Raw genomic sequence first — 16144 nt, 5'->3', positions numbered from 1 at the left:
GATAGGCACTAAACTTTAGCAGGGTGTGTCCAAACATCCCTTTAGTAACCCTCAACTGCCCCTTTGGCTAGTCAATTCAAACCGCCGCTACTTGTTTCTCCATTCAGATATAGTGCAGTCTATCTCTAAACCTGTGCTTGTGTTCATATTCATATGGAAGCCACATACCACGCCAGCAGGTAGTCCTTTTCAAAAGACATTACCCGGCCCATTTTTCTAGAGAAAACCCAAGATGTTCAAAATATATATTATTTTAGCTAGGATTCCTGCTAACCAAAATTTTAGTTTTGACAACCAATATACATGAATGTAGAATGTTTATGTAGGATAGGAGGTCGGCGCGCCAGGAAGCCTCCATGTGGACGTGCTGGAGACAGAAACCGGCTTGGTACAGGGGATCACAGAAGCCTAGTACGTCCAGTCCTCCACACCACCGTGGTTGAGCCGGACACGACTGGTTGATACTAGATGCTAAATTTTATCAGTGTCAAATAGGATGTTCGGAAGCTAATTAGGAGCATTAAATATAAGCTAATTATAAAACTAATTGCAGAACCCTGTGCTAATTCACGAGACGAATCTATTAAACCTAATTAATCCATCATTAGCAAATAGTTACTGTAGCACCACATTGCCAAATCATGAACTAATTAGGACTCCATCTGTGCAATTAGTTTTGTAATTAACCTATATTTAATACTCTTAATTAGCATCAAACATCTGATGTGACAGGTGCTAAACTTTAGCGGGAGTATCACCCAAGAGGTGTGCCGTGTGCGGTGTGCGACGACGACCGCGACGCCTGCGGTCTTGTTGCCGCGCGGCTGCTCGACTCAACCAATCAGATGTCCGGTCAAAATCGGTAGCAGCATTGCCCGGTCAAAGAACGCGCACATCATTTAAACGGGTTGGTTGGTTTCGGTTCCCATGTCCCTTCAATGCGTCCACGTCACGATTTTGACACCAAAAGGATAACGCTGATCGTGAAACCAAAGCCGTGGCCGAGCGTGCATCTTCGAATTCGCTTCTGGACCTGATGAAACAGGCAGGAACAGGATGGAAATCGTGCTGCGAATGATCGGTTGGTTCATCTTACGACAGCGAGAGATTCCGATCAGGAGGGTTACAGGCGTCGCAATCTTGCACGTATGGTACGGAGGCTTCATTGCAGGTTTTGTGTGTGGACACGAGTACGGATTAACCGGCTGCTCAAGTGCATAGTTTCATTGTATAGTGAACTAGGTAACTGTACTAACTGAGTGTTATGGGAATAAAACTGCTCTCTCATCTGATGAAATTTTTCCTTTTAATTACTTGCTAAGTCAGTACTTTTGCTGATGTGTCATTAAATTTAATGTCATGAAACCGTCCATTAAAATTGGCCTTAAGGAAAAGTGACGCATGTGTTCCGTGCCTTAGTTGAGTGTTTAAAGAGAGTACGTCGTTGGAGTAAAAGCTTCAATATAATCTACTATGGGAAAACATTTTTATAGGCAAATACTCCACGACTTGAACTGTTTTTCGCTGCCTCGAACATCCATCTCCACGTGAAATTCAGGGAAAAAACGCTGGAAGTGCTCGGGTAGCTAGGATGATGTCCTGATCACATGGTACGTAGGACCCACGCACCCGATTTTAAGTTAAACTTTACAGATTTTGACTAAAATTATAGTTAAATTATATGCATGATCAATGTACAAAGGTTTCATAAATATATTAATATTTAAAATATTATTTAAGATGATGTTTATATTGTAGCAATTGATAATTCGACTAAAGAGAAACCAATAGTCAAAACCTAATTTTTATGACTTTGTCGATATAAAATATGCACTTACATTTCTGGACGGAGAGAGAGAGAATAATTATGATTACCTATGGATATCAACGAAGAAATTCGAAGCAGCATCATGATTCAGACAAATAGTATAGCCTAGCAACATTTTCTTCAGTTCTCCTGAAAAACAGTTGACTAGAAATCGTTTTCACTATACTCTGAAAAAATTTCGGCGGGTTACCCGTTTTCTTTTTCCATGCACAGTCGACTTAAAATCGTTTTCAGCACACTAGTATGACTGTAAAGTTATTCGGCGGCTACTGGATTTCGTTTTTTCACGGAAGGTCAAGTCAAACCCTGCTATGCACCGTTTCATCATATATAAAGCAACCCCATGGACATGGAGGAACCAGCCAGGCCCAAGCTCCTCATGTCTGTGTTCAGTTACAAGTCACGGCGGTGCTAGCTGGTGACAAATAATGGAGGACATGGGTGGCATGCGTCACCACTTGCTGTGCCCCATCTCGCTGCAGCCCATGCAGGACCCCGTCACGGCGCCAACCGGCATCACCTACGACCGCCGCGCCATCGAGCGCTGGCTCGCCGTCGGCCATGCCACCTGCCCCGTCACCGGCCAGCCGCTCGCCCTCGCCGACCTCACCCCCAACCACACGCTCCGGAGGCTCATCCAGTCCTGGCGCCCGCGTTCCACGACGCCGGCGGCGGGGTCAAATAAGCCTGTGGATGTAGGGCACCGGCCGGATGATGTCGCCGCCGACGTCGCCAAGAAGCTGCTGTACGCAGCGTGTTGCCCGCCGGTGGACGTGATCCGCGAGGCTGCTGATGTCGTGTCACAGAGCGACGTGGCGCGGCGGATCATGGTGGACGCCGGCGTGCTCCAGCGCGTGCTCCGCCTGGCCGTGTCGTGCGCCAAGACCAAGAGCTGTCGCGGTGATCAGGAGGGGAGCCTAGACGACATGCCCACGGTGGAGGCGTGCCTCGATCTCGTCCGCGCGCTCGCTGTCTCCGGCGACGAGCTCCGGCCCCTAGTCGCCGATAAGCACGTGCACGAACTCGTTGACGCGGTGACGGACGTGCTCGTAGCCCTCGAGCCCGGCCCCGGCAACGCCGCAAGAGCGAGCGCGGTGCATCTGCTGGATGCCGTGACGGAGGTGTGCGGCGCGCCGGTGCTGGAGCGTCTGCGGCCGGAGCTCTTCCGCGCCGTCACGGCGGTAGTGCGCGACCGTGTGTCCCCCGGTGCGACGCGGTCCGCGCTGCGGGCTCTCCTGCACGCGTGCCCCGTGGGCAGGAACCGCGCGCTGGTCGTGGACGCCGGCGCCGCGCACGAGGCTATCGAGCTGGAGCTCGACGCGTCGCCGCCGTCCGCGGGGTCCGCGGCGGGGGGCAGGAGGGCGGCGGAGCTGGCCATGGCGCTGCTGGCGGAGCTATGCGCGTGCGCGGACGGGCGCGCGGCGGTGGCAGCGCACCCGGCAGGCGTCGCCGTGGTGGCGCGGCGGCTGCTGCGCGTGTCCGCGGCCGCCGACGCCTGCGCGGTGCGCGTGCTGGCGGCCGTGGGCGGCCGGGCGGCGTCCCCGGAGGTGCTGCGGGAGATGGCGCGCGTGGGCGCCGTGGGGAAGCTCTGCTGCGTGCTGCAGGCGGACTGCGACGCCGCCGTCAAGGAGGCCGCCAGGGCCGTGCTGAGGCTGCACTCCGGCGTCTGGAGCGGGTCGCCCTGCGTCAGCGCATACCTGCTCTCTAGATACCTCTAGTCGTCGTTGCCATTAATGGCATGCGACCGTGCAAAACCATACAAGCAAGCATCTGCAGCCAAGCACTGCAATTCTTGCAGCTTCAGAGTAACCAACATATTGAATACTAGTGTAGTTGTAACTAGCTTGTAGGTCAGATTCATTGATTTTGTTGGTTGATCGATCAAAAGTTGTGTAATTTGTAAATGGTAATCCATCGATCCGTTACCATCGGATTTTGTACAAAGTTGAATTTGAGAGGAAGAGAGAATAAGCTGCGTGGGTAACGCTGAACATATCGATTGTTCGAGGAAAAGCACACTCCTGTACTCCGCAGGCAAACTGATGCTCTTGTTAAGAGACACTTAGAGTTTGAGAAACCATCAGACAGATTTGTCAGAACAGGGGTAAGCTTAGAAACCCACGATGCAATTTATTGGTTTTGAACATACACAAGCAAACTTGCAGAACTAGGGTAACTTGCATTATGTTACAGTTTTGATGCCATCTCTTTCACCCCGCTACGTATACATCCGGAAATGCTAGTTCCATGGTTTCACACACGTACGCCTCCCTACGAATTCAATAGCTTGATGAGCTAGTCAGTTTGCCAACTTAGAGCATATGCTTGAGCGCTCACAGTCATACGTGTCTTCAAATTTGGAGGACTTCAATTCCATTGAATCATGAGTCTCGAGCAGGAGATCCGATGACACGGGACACGTCTGCTTCCTTCTGTCCCCCTCCCCTAGCAAGAAATGTGGCCACACCAATCAATTCAGTCAGGGGCGGAGCTACAGCTGCTCGTTTGGGTTAGCTGACCCCAACGGATTTTGAAAAACTCAATGGAAATCACTATGCATGGCTGTTAATACTGCTTGATGACCCCATTGTCTGATAGACATGACCCCGGCGAGCTTCTGGTCTGGCTCCGCCACTGAATTCAGTATTCCAAGTCTACCAGCAAAGTTGGACATTATATTATAGACCGGCCTAGAGATTTCTTCTGGTTTGTATCATAGACTACGAGACTTGACTGTATAATCCATTCATAGTCTCCATAGAATAGAACATGAATGCTACGAACTATGGAGGCTGGAAAAAAGTGGGAGGCCACACGTGGTTGGTAGAACGCGGTTGCATACCGCCTCGTTCGGTTTGACAAAAAATTTCAGGTTTCTTCGTTCCATTACATTAGCCATGCGACCATGCATGATTGGCTCTTCAATTAGCTGTAAGCCGTCGCCATTTGAAATTTGATTGTAAACTATATAACAATATTTTTTCCCAGGCAATCCCTACTAGCAAATGCAACAATGCCTGATGAGCTATGACACATATGTGTCAATGTCAAGCAACATGTGGATATACTTGTGGCTTAAGGTTCCGGTGATTAGATTTAGCCGGGAAGCACGATCGAGGAGGTTTGTGTGAACGATAAGAGAGCAGAAGGGTGACGGTGGCGTTGTTCAGAGAAGATGGGCACGAAATTGACCAGGTGCCGATCATGTTCACATTGTCGCATGCATGAACGATCGAGGGGGTTATACAGCCCCCCTGCAAGCAACACGCGTTTTTTCAGCTTTCAGATGGAACTATTGAACACAAAGGACCACGAGTACATGCCATTCAAGGCCTTAACTTTGGCACGGTCTTCAAACTGATATTTGGCTCTTAATTTCTCCCATGCTACTGTTTGTAACAACAAAATCATAAGCATACGAAAGTACTATTAAATGTCAATGCAGTGATATTAATTTTGTAAAATAAATTTATGTTACATGAGGCTAATTGTTAGTCAAATATTGCAATGTTCAATTTGAATCTTCGAATCTTGAAATGTCTGGGACATATTATATTTGGGGACAGAAGCAAGTAATTTCGTGCATATACAGTTGGGAATGCGTTGATGTGATAACACAAAAAAATGTTGCAAACTATATGTGCGGGCTTATGCCTCGATGTGAACACTCGTATGTATCACATGCAGATTCTCATCATACTAACTATTTGTCCAGTCATGTAGAACAACAATTCCCTATGGATTTAATTTTGTTCTACACATTTGGATTTAAAAACAAATTATTTCAACGAATATGGTTTGGGCCAGCCATCTTATTGCATAGCCCAGCTGAATGCAAACAAACACCGGCCCATCATGGCCTCTCTCGACACTCTTCAACTTCAACTGCACTGCTAGTATAATTTCGACTTTCAACTCTAAATATCACCAAAATATAGCACCCAAACTATCAATAGAAGTGAAAGTTGCGAAATCTCCATCTTAATATCCTAGTAGGAAATTTGATTTTATACCCAATACTGTTGAAGTATTATTATGCTGTCTTGTGGTTAGTCCTAGGCAGGCTCATGGCGTGTTGCCACTGATGGCACATATTCTTTCAGATACAATGGATGTCAAATAGCAGCGCAGTAATAAAACTGTAAAAAGATGTAAGAGGTGAGCAAATGATACGAGGGATGCAAAACATTCAGAAAAATAACACACAAGCTGATGTGGAAACAGTATTTGCATCTTGGTCGAAGTAGAAACTAAACTTGGGACTAAACTACACTAAGCCTTTTTTACTAGCGTGAGATACAAACTCCTGGATCTGAACCCCAAATCCTTATTATCTTACCATCAGGACAAGCTAGGCAGCCTTCTGTTCATGCTGACGAAGGACACTGGCTGAAGTCAGATTCCATAGAGGACGAAAGTCATGCCCTGGCCCCTACTTTTGCACGGCAGTAGCCATGCTGCCTGGCCAAGATCCGGCACCTAAACTCTGATCCTCCATAGCAAATACCAACGCACCTTCACGTTTCATCTCTTGAATAAGTTGCTCGAGTTTTGGAGTCTGACGAACTACAAAACCCATGAGCCTGCCCAGGGGAAGTCCCATGCTTGGATCAATCTGTCCATAGTTTGCAGGCGATGCAGCAGCAGCAGTAGCAACCGGAGTAGCTTCAGCTTCTTCCTGTGTCCCTTCTTCAGGAGCATTAAGATCAGAGCTCATGTTGGGTGGCCTAGCTTCATCTTGAGTGTTTTAAGCAGGCAACCGATGGTTTATGGTGTTCGGTTCTTCCCTTTGTAAATTATCATCTTTCTGATCTGAGACATGCTGCTGTTTTTCCTTCTCTACCTCCTGTGCACAACGCCCTATAGCACTTAAGGGTTCTGCAACTACAGCACCTATATCTTCTCTAGGCTTGAATACTCCCCACAGGTAATGTTTTCTCTGAAATGCTGCACATATAAGAGAACATTGTGAGTGAATGAACCCTGGAGTAAATACTACAAGATACAAAGAAAGGCCATCTTAGCAAATTCCGGTTTCGAGGAATCAAATACGATTTATCAAGAACAGGATATCATAACTACTACTCCCTCCAGACCTGTTTGTAAGACATACACGCATATTAAGATTCATATTTTACAATCTTTGACCAACAATTTAGTCAACAATTTTTAACTTTTATAATGCAAACTTGAAATGGTTAGATTTGTAATCAAATATACTCTGCAATGATCATAAGTTTTATAATAAAAAACAATATAATATAATAAAAGATAAGATAAATAAATGGTCAAAAGTGTAACTTAGGAGACCACGGCAAGTCAGATCACGTCTTAAAACCGGTCCAGAGGGAGTAACTAGTTTCAATCCGATAGGTCCCAAAAGGACTTCATTATAGAAGAGATCACATTTTCGAAAAAAGAATGTGCTATACATACTTTTGTGATGATTAGGCAATAGAATAGATGGGAATATCAACATCTCAGCATCACCAATAATAGCCCGCAAAACCAAATCATTCTCCATGACTTCTTTAATTAGTTCATCTAGGTCTTTATCTTGCCTAGGAATTAAAAAAAATACAAGATTAGGCATCTATATCTTATGGAAATAAATGTTGGCTAAAAGTTATGCAAAAAAGGTTAAGTGAAACACCTCATAACATGAGGAAAAAAGTATATGCCAATGTTGTCGCCGCTTGGTTTTGATGCCTCCCATGCCTTAGGCCACACCTCTGATCTCGGAAGTCTTTTCAATTCAACTAGTGGAAGCAATTGTCTAGATAAACTCCATGCTTTCTCACATGATTTGGTTGACAAATGTCCAACCAATGATATATATTCCCCACCATCTATCTTAAAGATTCCGCTGACGACATAAGCAACCAAAACATTAGAACGTAAAGATGAAAGAATACAAGGATACTTCAAATTTATATTAGAGCATCCATTATACCTCCAATTAGGTTTGTCAATGGGCTTTGAGCAACAATGGTGTTGTTGCTCAACAAATGTCACCATGGAGACTTTGACATGACCATCTTTTGAAATATTATCTTGTGACAAAGATCTAGTGTTGTCATCTCCCACACCAATAGGATTATGATTACCACCACCTTCGTGTCCTTCCTCATCATCTTTACCTTTCACACATCTTTGTTTCTTCATCAGCCTACTAGCCGTATTATTCCCTTGTACATCTTTGTTACCATCATCCTCAATTGTTTTAGCCTTTTCTTCCAACAATGGTTCCTTCCTCTTCTTAGACATGTCATTATTGGTTCCGCCATCACATTTAGCAACTTGGCCCCTATTACTTGACTCAAAGTTTATCTCTATGAGCTCTCTTTGGTTATCATTCTTGGATAGTGCCTTCTCTAAATTTCTCTGAAGTTGTTGCATGTGTTGGATACCTTTCAATGACTTGGGACCTTCTTGCTTAGCACAAATGGCATGACTTGCTCTCGTATGGTATTTACCCTTTTCTTTGGTACTTACAATTCCATCAGGTCTTTCCTTGCCTTCATTTGAGCAATTGTTCTCAAGAACCAAGATTTTACTTGCCTTTGGGGCATTTGGTCCATTTGAAATTGAAAACTCTGTGCTCTTTGAGAAATCTTGTTGATCAAAATCTGGTCGCTCTTTTAATCTCTTGGTTTCCTTGTGAGCCAACTCTGACATAGCCTTCAAGCGAGTTGGAACATCTCGTTTTTTCTTCAAGGGAAATGGTTCATTCAATACAACATCCATATCTGGCCTTGGCCTCAAGTGATTTTTCAAACTCAAGGTACTATGTTGCTTCATATCCTTTGATGTAGGTTGAACTTGACTTGACTTGCTATCACTCTTTTTCGCAATTTTAGCTTCCAACTGACCAGGATATTGTTTACCGTGTTGTGGACCTGCTAGTCGCATATTTTCTTGGGTTTTCCGTAAGTCTTTAAGAGACATCTTCATGATTTTAGACTTCTGTCGATTTGGCACCCTCGCCTTTGGGTGAAAAGGCACATGTTTCCTTGGACTTACCATTTTTCTTATTGATTGACAATAAGAAGTAAATTTTTCTAACACCCACATGAAAAACAAAATCAAATTCATGCAAATGTGATTATTTTGCTACATTTTTTATTTTACTTGGGAATAATAAAGAAAAAAAATATGAACCAAAGAAAATGATTCATGTAATTCTTGCTTGACTCCTATTATATAGCCACGCTTGATATATAAGTCCTCTACACCATCAAATATCTAAGTGCTCATCATTCAGACCAACAATCGCATTTTGCGATATATAAATCCACTAGATATCTAAGTGCTCATCTCATTCAAACCAAACAATTCTATTTATAAAAAAAATATTTTGATTAGATATACTCTCTCCATCCTGGAATACAAGGGGTTGACATGATAAGGCATTCTAGACACATTTAAATCATTGTTCATGTAACTCTCCTTGGAGTTGACATGATAAGTTTAGATGATTGGTTAATTAGTTTAAGTCGGCTCCTTGTTATCTGAAACCAACATTAAAACAATATGGCAACACATGTCCCCATGGCATAATTCAGGGGTAGATGCATCTTTTGCCAATCCTTAGTCGGATGTGAAGGCACACTACAAATCTTATGGTTGTCTAATATGCGAACAAATTATGCTTGCAATATATCTATCCACTATCTTGACCAGTACCAATACTTAGGTCCGAAACCCAGTACTCAATGAACATGCTGAGCTGCATGAGCCTTGCTGTGCAAGCACATGGTCCATCCAATGTAGCATGCATAAAAAAATCAATCTACTATTAATCTCGATTATGCTTAACACTCCATCAGCTGAAGTCAGCTCCCAATGAATTGTAAGTAGCATGCACAAAAAAATCAATCTACTATTAATCTCGGTTATGCTTTACACTCCATCAGTTGATCTCAGCGGTTTTACTCTCCCCCAATCAATTGGTAAGTTTACTGCCCTGCCCCTGAATATCTATCTAGGAACACTCGATCTCCACTTGATTGAAACCACTGTGTCATCATGGATGGATGGATGATAAGTGATGCACACAGTGGGCAACTAACTCAACAAGTAATCAACCCGAGTAGCTGCCTAATCCGGCGCAAACAGTATAACAGATCCAAGTCTTAAGCTAAGCAAGTATCAACACAAGCACACCCACACAACATCAGCAAGATAAAGATCGTCTAGCTAGGTCTGGAAATTAAAGGAATACGAGACTAATAAAAGAGACAGATCAGATGGAGGCCGCGCATGCATACCTCTGCCGGCGTTCGCTCGCTCGTCTGTAGAAAACAGATGGCGAAGGATGATGAAAACCAACCCGAGAACTCACCGCAGCAAACGCCCCAACTCTCGGCTGGATTGGATGGCCAGCAGCGGAAACTCGGGCAGCAGCGATGGGCGAGAAGAAAACCGCTAGCGAGACGACAAAGGAGGGGACGAGACGAGACGAGATGGGGGGGGGGGGGGGGGGGGGGGGGGGGGGGGGGGGGGGGGGTATTGGGCGGGGGGGCGGGCGCTGCTATATTATACCGCCTTGAGGCGGTTGGGGGCCGGATCGTGCGGGACACGGAGCGCCGCGGCGGATTTGGAAACGGGGCCGGAGATAACGGGAAGCAAATGCAAGCGATCCGTCCGCCGAGGACTCCGCGGCTGAACGTTACTGCTCCGATCCACCCGCGCCCGTTTGGATTCCGATCGGGAGATGTGGCACGGCACGGTGCTCTCGTACATCGAAACCCTACCGTGTGCCGTGCTTAGCTGACTTGTCGTCGATCACGTGATCTTATTTGGTTGTGCCGTGAACCGTACCAAAAGATGATGCCACGGAGGACCAGCTCTACGTGAGGACTCTCCCACACATTACTTTGTTACACTACATGAATATCTGATGCCCTTACAGGTTGCATTATATTAGCACGTAGCAGTAGACATATGGACTCGGAATTATTGAAACTCCGCTCCGTGTGTATTCTGCCAGTGCCAAATCATCACGGGCACTGTACTCAGTGCATGGGCCGTACGTGCACGAGAGAGAGGTAAAGAGGCCTGGCCGATGTCTAGCCCACGTAATCAGTCAGCCCAAATATTATTATTACTTTCCGCTGCCTTAGCCTGCTTGCAAAATTGTCAGTTGTTTCACCACAGCTACTTCTCCGTGATCACTAGAAAAATGTATGCGTGCTTGCTAATTCTATTCTATTAACACAAAGTTTGGAGCTGATGAACAGATGATACACAACTTATCAGGAGAGGGCAGATTTTACTGTTTCTATTTTGCACAGATCGGAAGATGATATGTAAGCTCCCAGAGAGTACAACCTTTGCATCGGTCACCCATTCATTTGCGCATATAACAGACCCTAAAAAACTTCGTTAGGTGCAGACAAAGTATCCAAGTGGAAGCCTTCATTGCAATAATGTCCATACACAAAACAGCTAGCTACAAAGTCCTAATCACACATTGAAAATTAGGGGAGATAGAAAAGCAATGACGGGACATGTTTCATGGAATTGTTATTAAACTAGTTTCAAGAATGATGAGTTGACGACAAGAATTTGAGAGAAACACACATGCTAAAACTTGCAGTATACAAACTCGGAACCTTACAAGCAGCACGTTTCTTTGAGACACGCACGGAAGATGCAAATAAAACTTAATTGGTTCAGATTAAAGTACATTCCCTCGCCAAACCGGCCCTTTCAGCTACTTCTCTAAAGCAGCACAAGACGGGGATGATGCCAATAGTAGTAATTCTGCAGGCCTCTTCTCTTGATGACATGGACCTTGGCTGGTCATATTTGCGATGAGTAGCTAATACTGTGCGCATATTATTACCGCATGGCAATTGTAATGTTTCTTGCCCAACATCTAGCACCGACTTTTTTTAATTTTGGCCCTTTTCGCGAAATTTTTTCACAAATAGGCCCCTAGCGGAACCAATTCCAAAAATGGACCCTTAGCTTGGCGCCAGCCTCCATGGCGCCAAGGTCCCCGCCATGGCTGCTGACCGGGCATCTGATGTGGCGCCAAGGCTTGGCGCCATAGATCTTGGCGCCAGCCTCCCTGGCGCCAAGCCTCCTATATAAACCGCCGGCCCTTCTTCCTGCCCAAGACTTCCTCCTCATTCTTCTTCACTCTCTCGGGTTTTTACTCTCCCTACTTCGCCCTATACTACGAATTGATATTTTAGCTTAGGAAACTTTCATTTGATCCGTGGATCTTGAAGAGCAAGGTATCCTCTCTCCCTCGTAGGTTTTTTCACATCGATTCGCAATATATTTGTTGCATTTTTGAACTTAGGGTTTCATGCAAATGTAGGATGCCGAGGCGTGGAAAAGCTAAGAAACTAAGGTAACCCCAGCGCACGTAGTTATGTTATGTGCTCATTATTGTGGATCAAATGAAAAAAACTTAATTGTAGGTTTATTGTTAAGTGCGTTTGGTTCTTACAACGAAATAAACTAAATTGTAGTTATGGCGCCAAGATGACCGGAAATGCCTTCGATCCATTGCCTCTGCCTAGTGGTGTTCCAGTGCCTATGTGCTTTTGCGGCGATCCTTGCAAGGTAGCCAAGTCTGATGAACAAGCCACGTATAGGCAGAGGTATTGGATGTGTTCCAACTTTGCGTTTGAACCTACACTTCGTCGGCGCCGCATTAACATGCTGGTAAGGAATTGTTGTTGTCTTATAATTATTGACCCTATTTTTTTTGTTTTATAACAATTGCATTTGTTGTAGACCCCTCCACCGCTATGTGATTTTGAGCAGTGGATCGACACTGAGATCAATCCTGAAGACAAGGAGTTTTTGGAGTATATGTTGCGCTGGGATGTAGAGAGGAAGGAGATGTACGAGAAGAGGCTCAGAGAGGAGGCTACGGAAAAGGAGCACAAGGAAGAGGAGGAAAGGAGGCGTGTTGCTACGAATAGGAAGGAGAGGGAGAAGAAGCTTGAGCGTGCACGCCGAGCGAAAGCAGCGATTGAGGATAATCCCGATGCCTTGAGGAAGGGAAAGTGGCCTCATTGCACTCAGTAGTCATAATTAGTTTCAAGTTCTATGGTTTATTTATTAACAATATTTTCTACTGTGAGACTTTTATTATGTTGTCATGTAATGATGCACTTTAAGTATGGACATGCAAGTGGTAGACGACCTATGTTTATTTTGCGATGTAATGCTCTTCAAAGTTGTACTCTAGTGAAATTTCCACAGAAAATAAAAAGGGTACTTGTTAATGAAATTTCGACAGAATTTCCCCTATTTTTTGATGCAATCCATACAAAACTATGAGATGAATAGTGAACATAAATACAAACATACAAGCATATGACACATTCATAATAAAATCCACAATAATTCAGAATGAAAGTCCATATACACAAATAGTCCATATAACACAAAGTCCATATACCACATAGTTCGCAATAAGTACTCTCAGTACCTCCTAGTCTTACCCTTACCCTTGTGGCCAATGGCGTCGGTGGCTGGAGTGTAAGGAGAACGTGTGCGACGTAGTCTAGTGCCTACAACCTGTGTAGGCTGAGTCAAGGGAGCCTCATGGAGCTGAGACGGGCCAAGCTCCTCGGGCCTCTGCTCATCATCGTCGTCCTCATCCTTGGATGCAATTGCTTTCGAACCTGAGGGGCCTTGCCTAGACGTACCGACGCCTCCTTCGCGTGGGGATAGAACGTGCACGTCTCGCGTCATGGCAGTCCTGCAACCACAACGAGCAGCCGCACAGCAAAACCGACTTAACAGTCGCTGTTGTGAAAAAACTAGTTACACGAAAGAATGTAACGTATTAATAAAGTATTAGAAAGAATAATTTGAGTCTTACGTCTAGAAAGCTTCACGTCTCGGGGTCCGTAACTCTAGGACGGAAATGCTCAATATCTCTAACCGAGCTTTGGAGGGTACGGCCCTGCAACAATTTTTCAGAAGTCAGTAGTCACTAAAGTAATAAATGATTAAATCATTAACTTACTTACACACTAAGTCGAGGGAAGATACGCCTGAACATCTCAATATCACTCTCTGTCATCTCTCCAACAGGGCGATCATCATCAGAATCAAGATCCACTCTCATCTCGTATGCATCTTCATCATTGAAAATTTCAACACTATTGGAGCCACGCAATCCATCTCCACATTGCACTTGCGCAGCAGCTAGAGGCACATCCACATTTTCTAGAATATCTCCTGCGATATTAAGTACAAATGAGTAAAGAATAAATTGATGGAATGAATGGGGTTAGCTCCCAACAATAGAAACTGGTAAGACACTTACTCGGATCATTCTGAGTGAAAAGGAACTCATTAGGAGAGTCCGCCACATCATCAACAATCCGACAACCATGTCCAACTACTTCATTGGGGGCAGATTTAGCATCGGGAATCATAGGTGCAACATCCACGTCCATAACAGGTTCTGGGACGGGAGGATCGAAGTGTGCCCATTGACCCATTGGTCGGAAAATCGATGAGGATTTGGATCAACTCCCACCCGACGAACAACGACTTCAACACTTGGGGAATGACCATTCATAACCGTTCTCACATATTTTTCCCACTGACCTGCGCACCGAATTGGGACCATCTTCCTTTGAATGTTGAGAGGGGGACCTAGGTGAAGTATGCCCTCGACTGTGATTTCATCATCTGCATGACAATGTAGCTCCTCCCGAGCTCTTGCAAGCAACTCACTAAACGAGGGTTTCTCATCAAATATCACAATCTTGCACTGCATGGCAACAAACTTAACACATCCATATTCATCCCTTTCCATGGTGCCTCCGTGATATATGCTCACTACGTTCTCCATCTAGTACATCAATATAACGACACACAATTCATTTAGTCCATAATAAATGAAGCATTCTAAGTACAAGGTCTCTAGTATGAAATGAGATAGTATCAATTGACTACTAACTACTAAATACAACTAACTAACTATGTCATACAACTAGCTAACTATGTCACCTAATATGTACATATGTACTTAACTATACAACTACTTAACTAAATATCGTAATAAGTAGTTTACTATGTAACTATACATCTAACTACGTAAACGAAATTGCAAATCCACCTGGTTAAATAGTGTCATGAGTGTTCTCCATTCCTTCTATCATTGCAATTCATACAAAAAACCTACCAAATTATATTAGTTTTCATATCTAATAATTCTATCTATCTATCAATTTATCTATCTAACTATTTTATCTAACAATTCTACCTATCTATCTAAATTATACTATAACTCTTCTTAGAGTTTTACCTCACTGTTGCACACCGGCGGCAAGGGGTGGGAGCGGGCACAGGGCGGGTGTATCAACCTAGATTTAAATCGGCCGAGCTTAATCTTAAGACCAGCCCCTAATCTGGATGACCCAGTCTTCTTGAGCTTTATCGGCTAAAAGTCCGGTTTTCAGCCCAGCCTAGTGCCTTAGGGAGGGTTTATCTTTGGAAAGTTGAGCATGACGCCAAGAAAATCCTTTATGGAAGTTGGAGAACGAAGTCCCTGCTGCAACTTTGTTAGTTGGACCTTAATCCTTTTCATCTCCGAAGGTTCCCAAATCTGCAGTTCTAATCCGCCCTGACCCCTGAAACCCAACAAACCGTAGTTTTTCTCTAAGTCCCAAAACCAGCGATCCTCCAAAACTTTGGAGCTTTGGATCCCCAAATCCACTGCGTTTTTGGACTCGATCCAATTACAAGAGTTGGGCCTTGGCCTGAGTTCTATAACTTTTGTTAAGGCAACAGAAGTGGTGCAGTTCGGATAGTTGGAGAGCCAGAGACTGGAAGATGGACCCAGAAAAAGGATCCCATGGATCTATCGGGCCAAGCGCGCCAGAGAGCGTGTGCGCCCTGTTCAGAGCGCCGCCGCCGCGTGACGTAACCTCCCCGACGAGCCCCGTCTCGCCCAGTCGCCGGCCGCGACAAGATGGATCAGCGCGCCTTCTTTCCAATCGCGCGCAGAAGCGCCCTGCGGTCTCTCCGCCCCGTCTCGTCTCGCCCGAGATCCCGCCGGCCGTGCCAGGCGCCCTGCCGCCGCTGCGACCAAAGATTGGCCGCTGCCGTGCCAGTCCGCCTTGCCTCCCGCGCGCGTCTTCTCACCAGGATCCCCGACCGCGTGCCCCAACGCCTTCCGGCTTTTTCCGTCGCCCCTTAGTCACGCTGCCCACGCGCGCGTCCAGCGATGATACCGCCCTCGCCAACCACGGCGCCAGCAGTGACAACTCCTTTCCCCCGCCTCGCCAGTAGCATGCCACGGCAAAGCCGCTGGTTCTGTGCCTGCTA

General features: G+C 45.3%; 2 protein-coding genes across 2 annotated transcripts; one reads left to right on the top strand and one right to left on the bottom strand.

Moving 5' to 3' along the window:
* The first annotated feature begins 2200 nt into the window (after window positions 1-2200).
* Window positions 2201-3821, top strand: LOC117863126 (E3 ubiquitin-protein ligase PUB23). Its single transcript, XM_034746723.2, has one exon. The coding sequence runs from the start codon at window positions 2257-2259 to the stop codon at window positions 3544-3546; it is 1290 nt and encodes a 429-aa protein (XP_034602614.1). The 5' UTR covers window positions 2201-2256; the 3' UTR covers window positions 3547-3821.
* Window positions 3822-6144: 2323 nt separating this feature from the next.
* LOC117864924 (uncharacterized) lies at window positions 6145-9284 on the bottom strand. The gene is made up of 5 exons (XM_072295369.1): window positions 7782-9284; window positions 7482-7694; window positions 7265-7389; window positions 6596-6775; window positions 6145-6565 (listed from the first exon to the last, which is right to left on the bottom strand). The coding sequence occupies exons 1-5, from the start codon at window positions 8921-8923 to the stop codon at window positions 6261-6263; spliced, it is 1965 nt and encodes a 654-aa protein (XP_072151470.1). The 5' UTR covers window positions 8924-9284; the 3' UTR covers window positions 6145-6260.
* Window positions 9285-16144: the final 6860 nt, after the last annotated feature.

The sequence above is a fragment of the Setaria viridis genome, chromosome 7 (assembly GCF_005286985.2).
Source record: "Setaria viridis chromosome 7, Setaria_viridis_v4.0, whole genome shotgun sequence".
NCBI lineage: Eukaryota > Viridiplantae > Streptophyta > Magnoliopsida > Poales > Poaceae > Setaria > Setaria viridis.
This window is presented reverse-complemented; position numbering and strand designations above follow the sequence as displayed.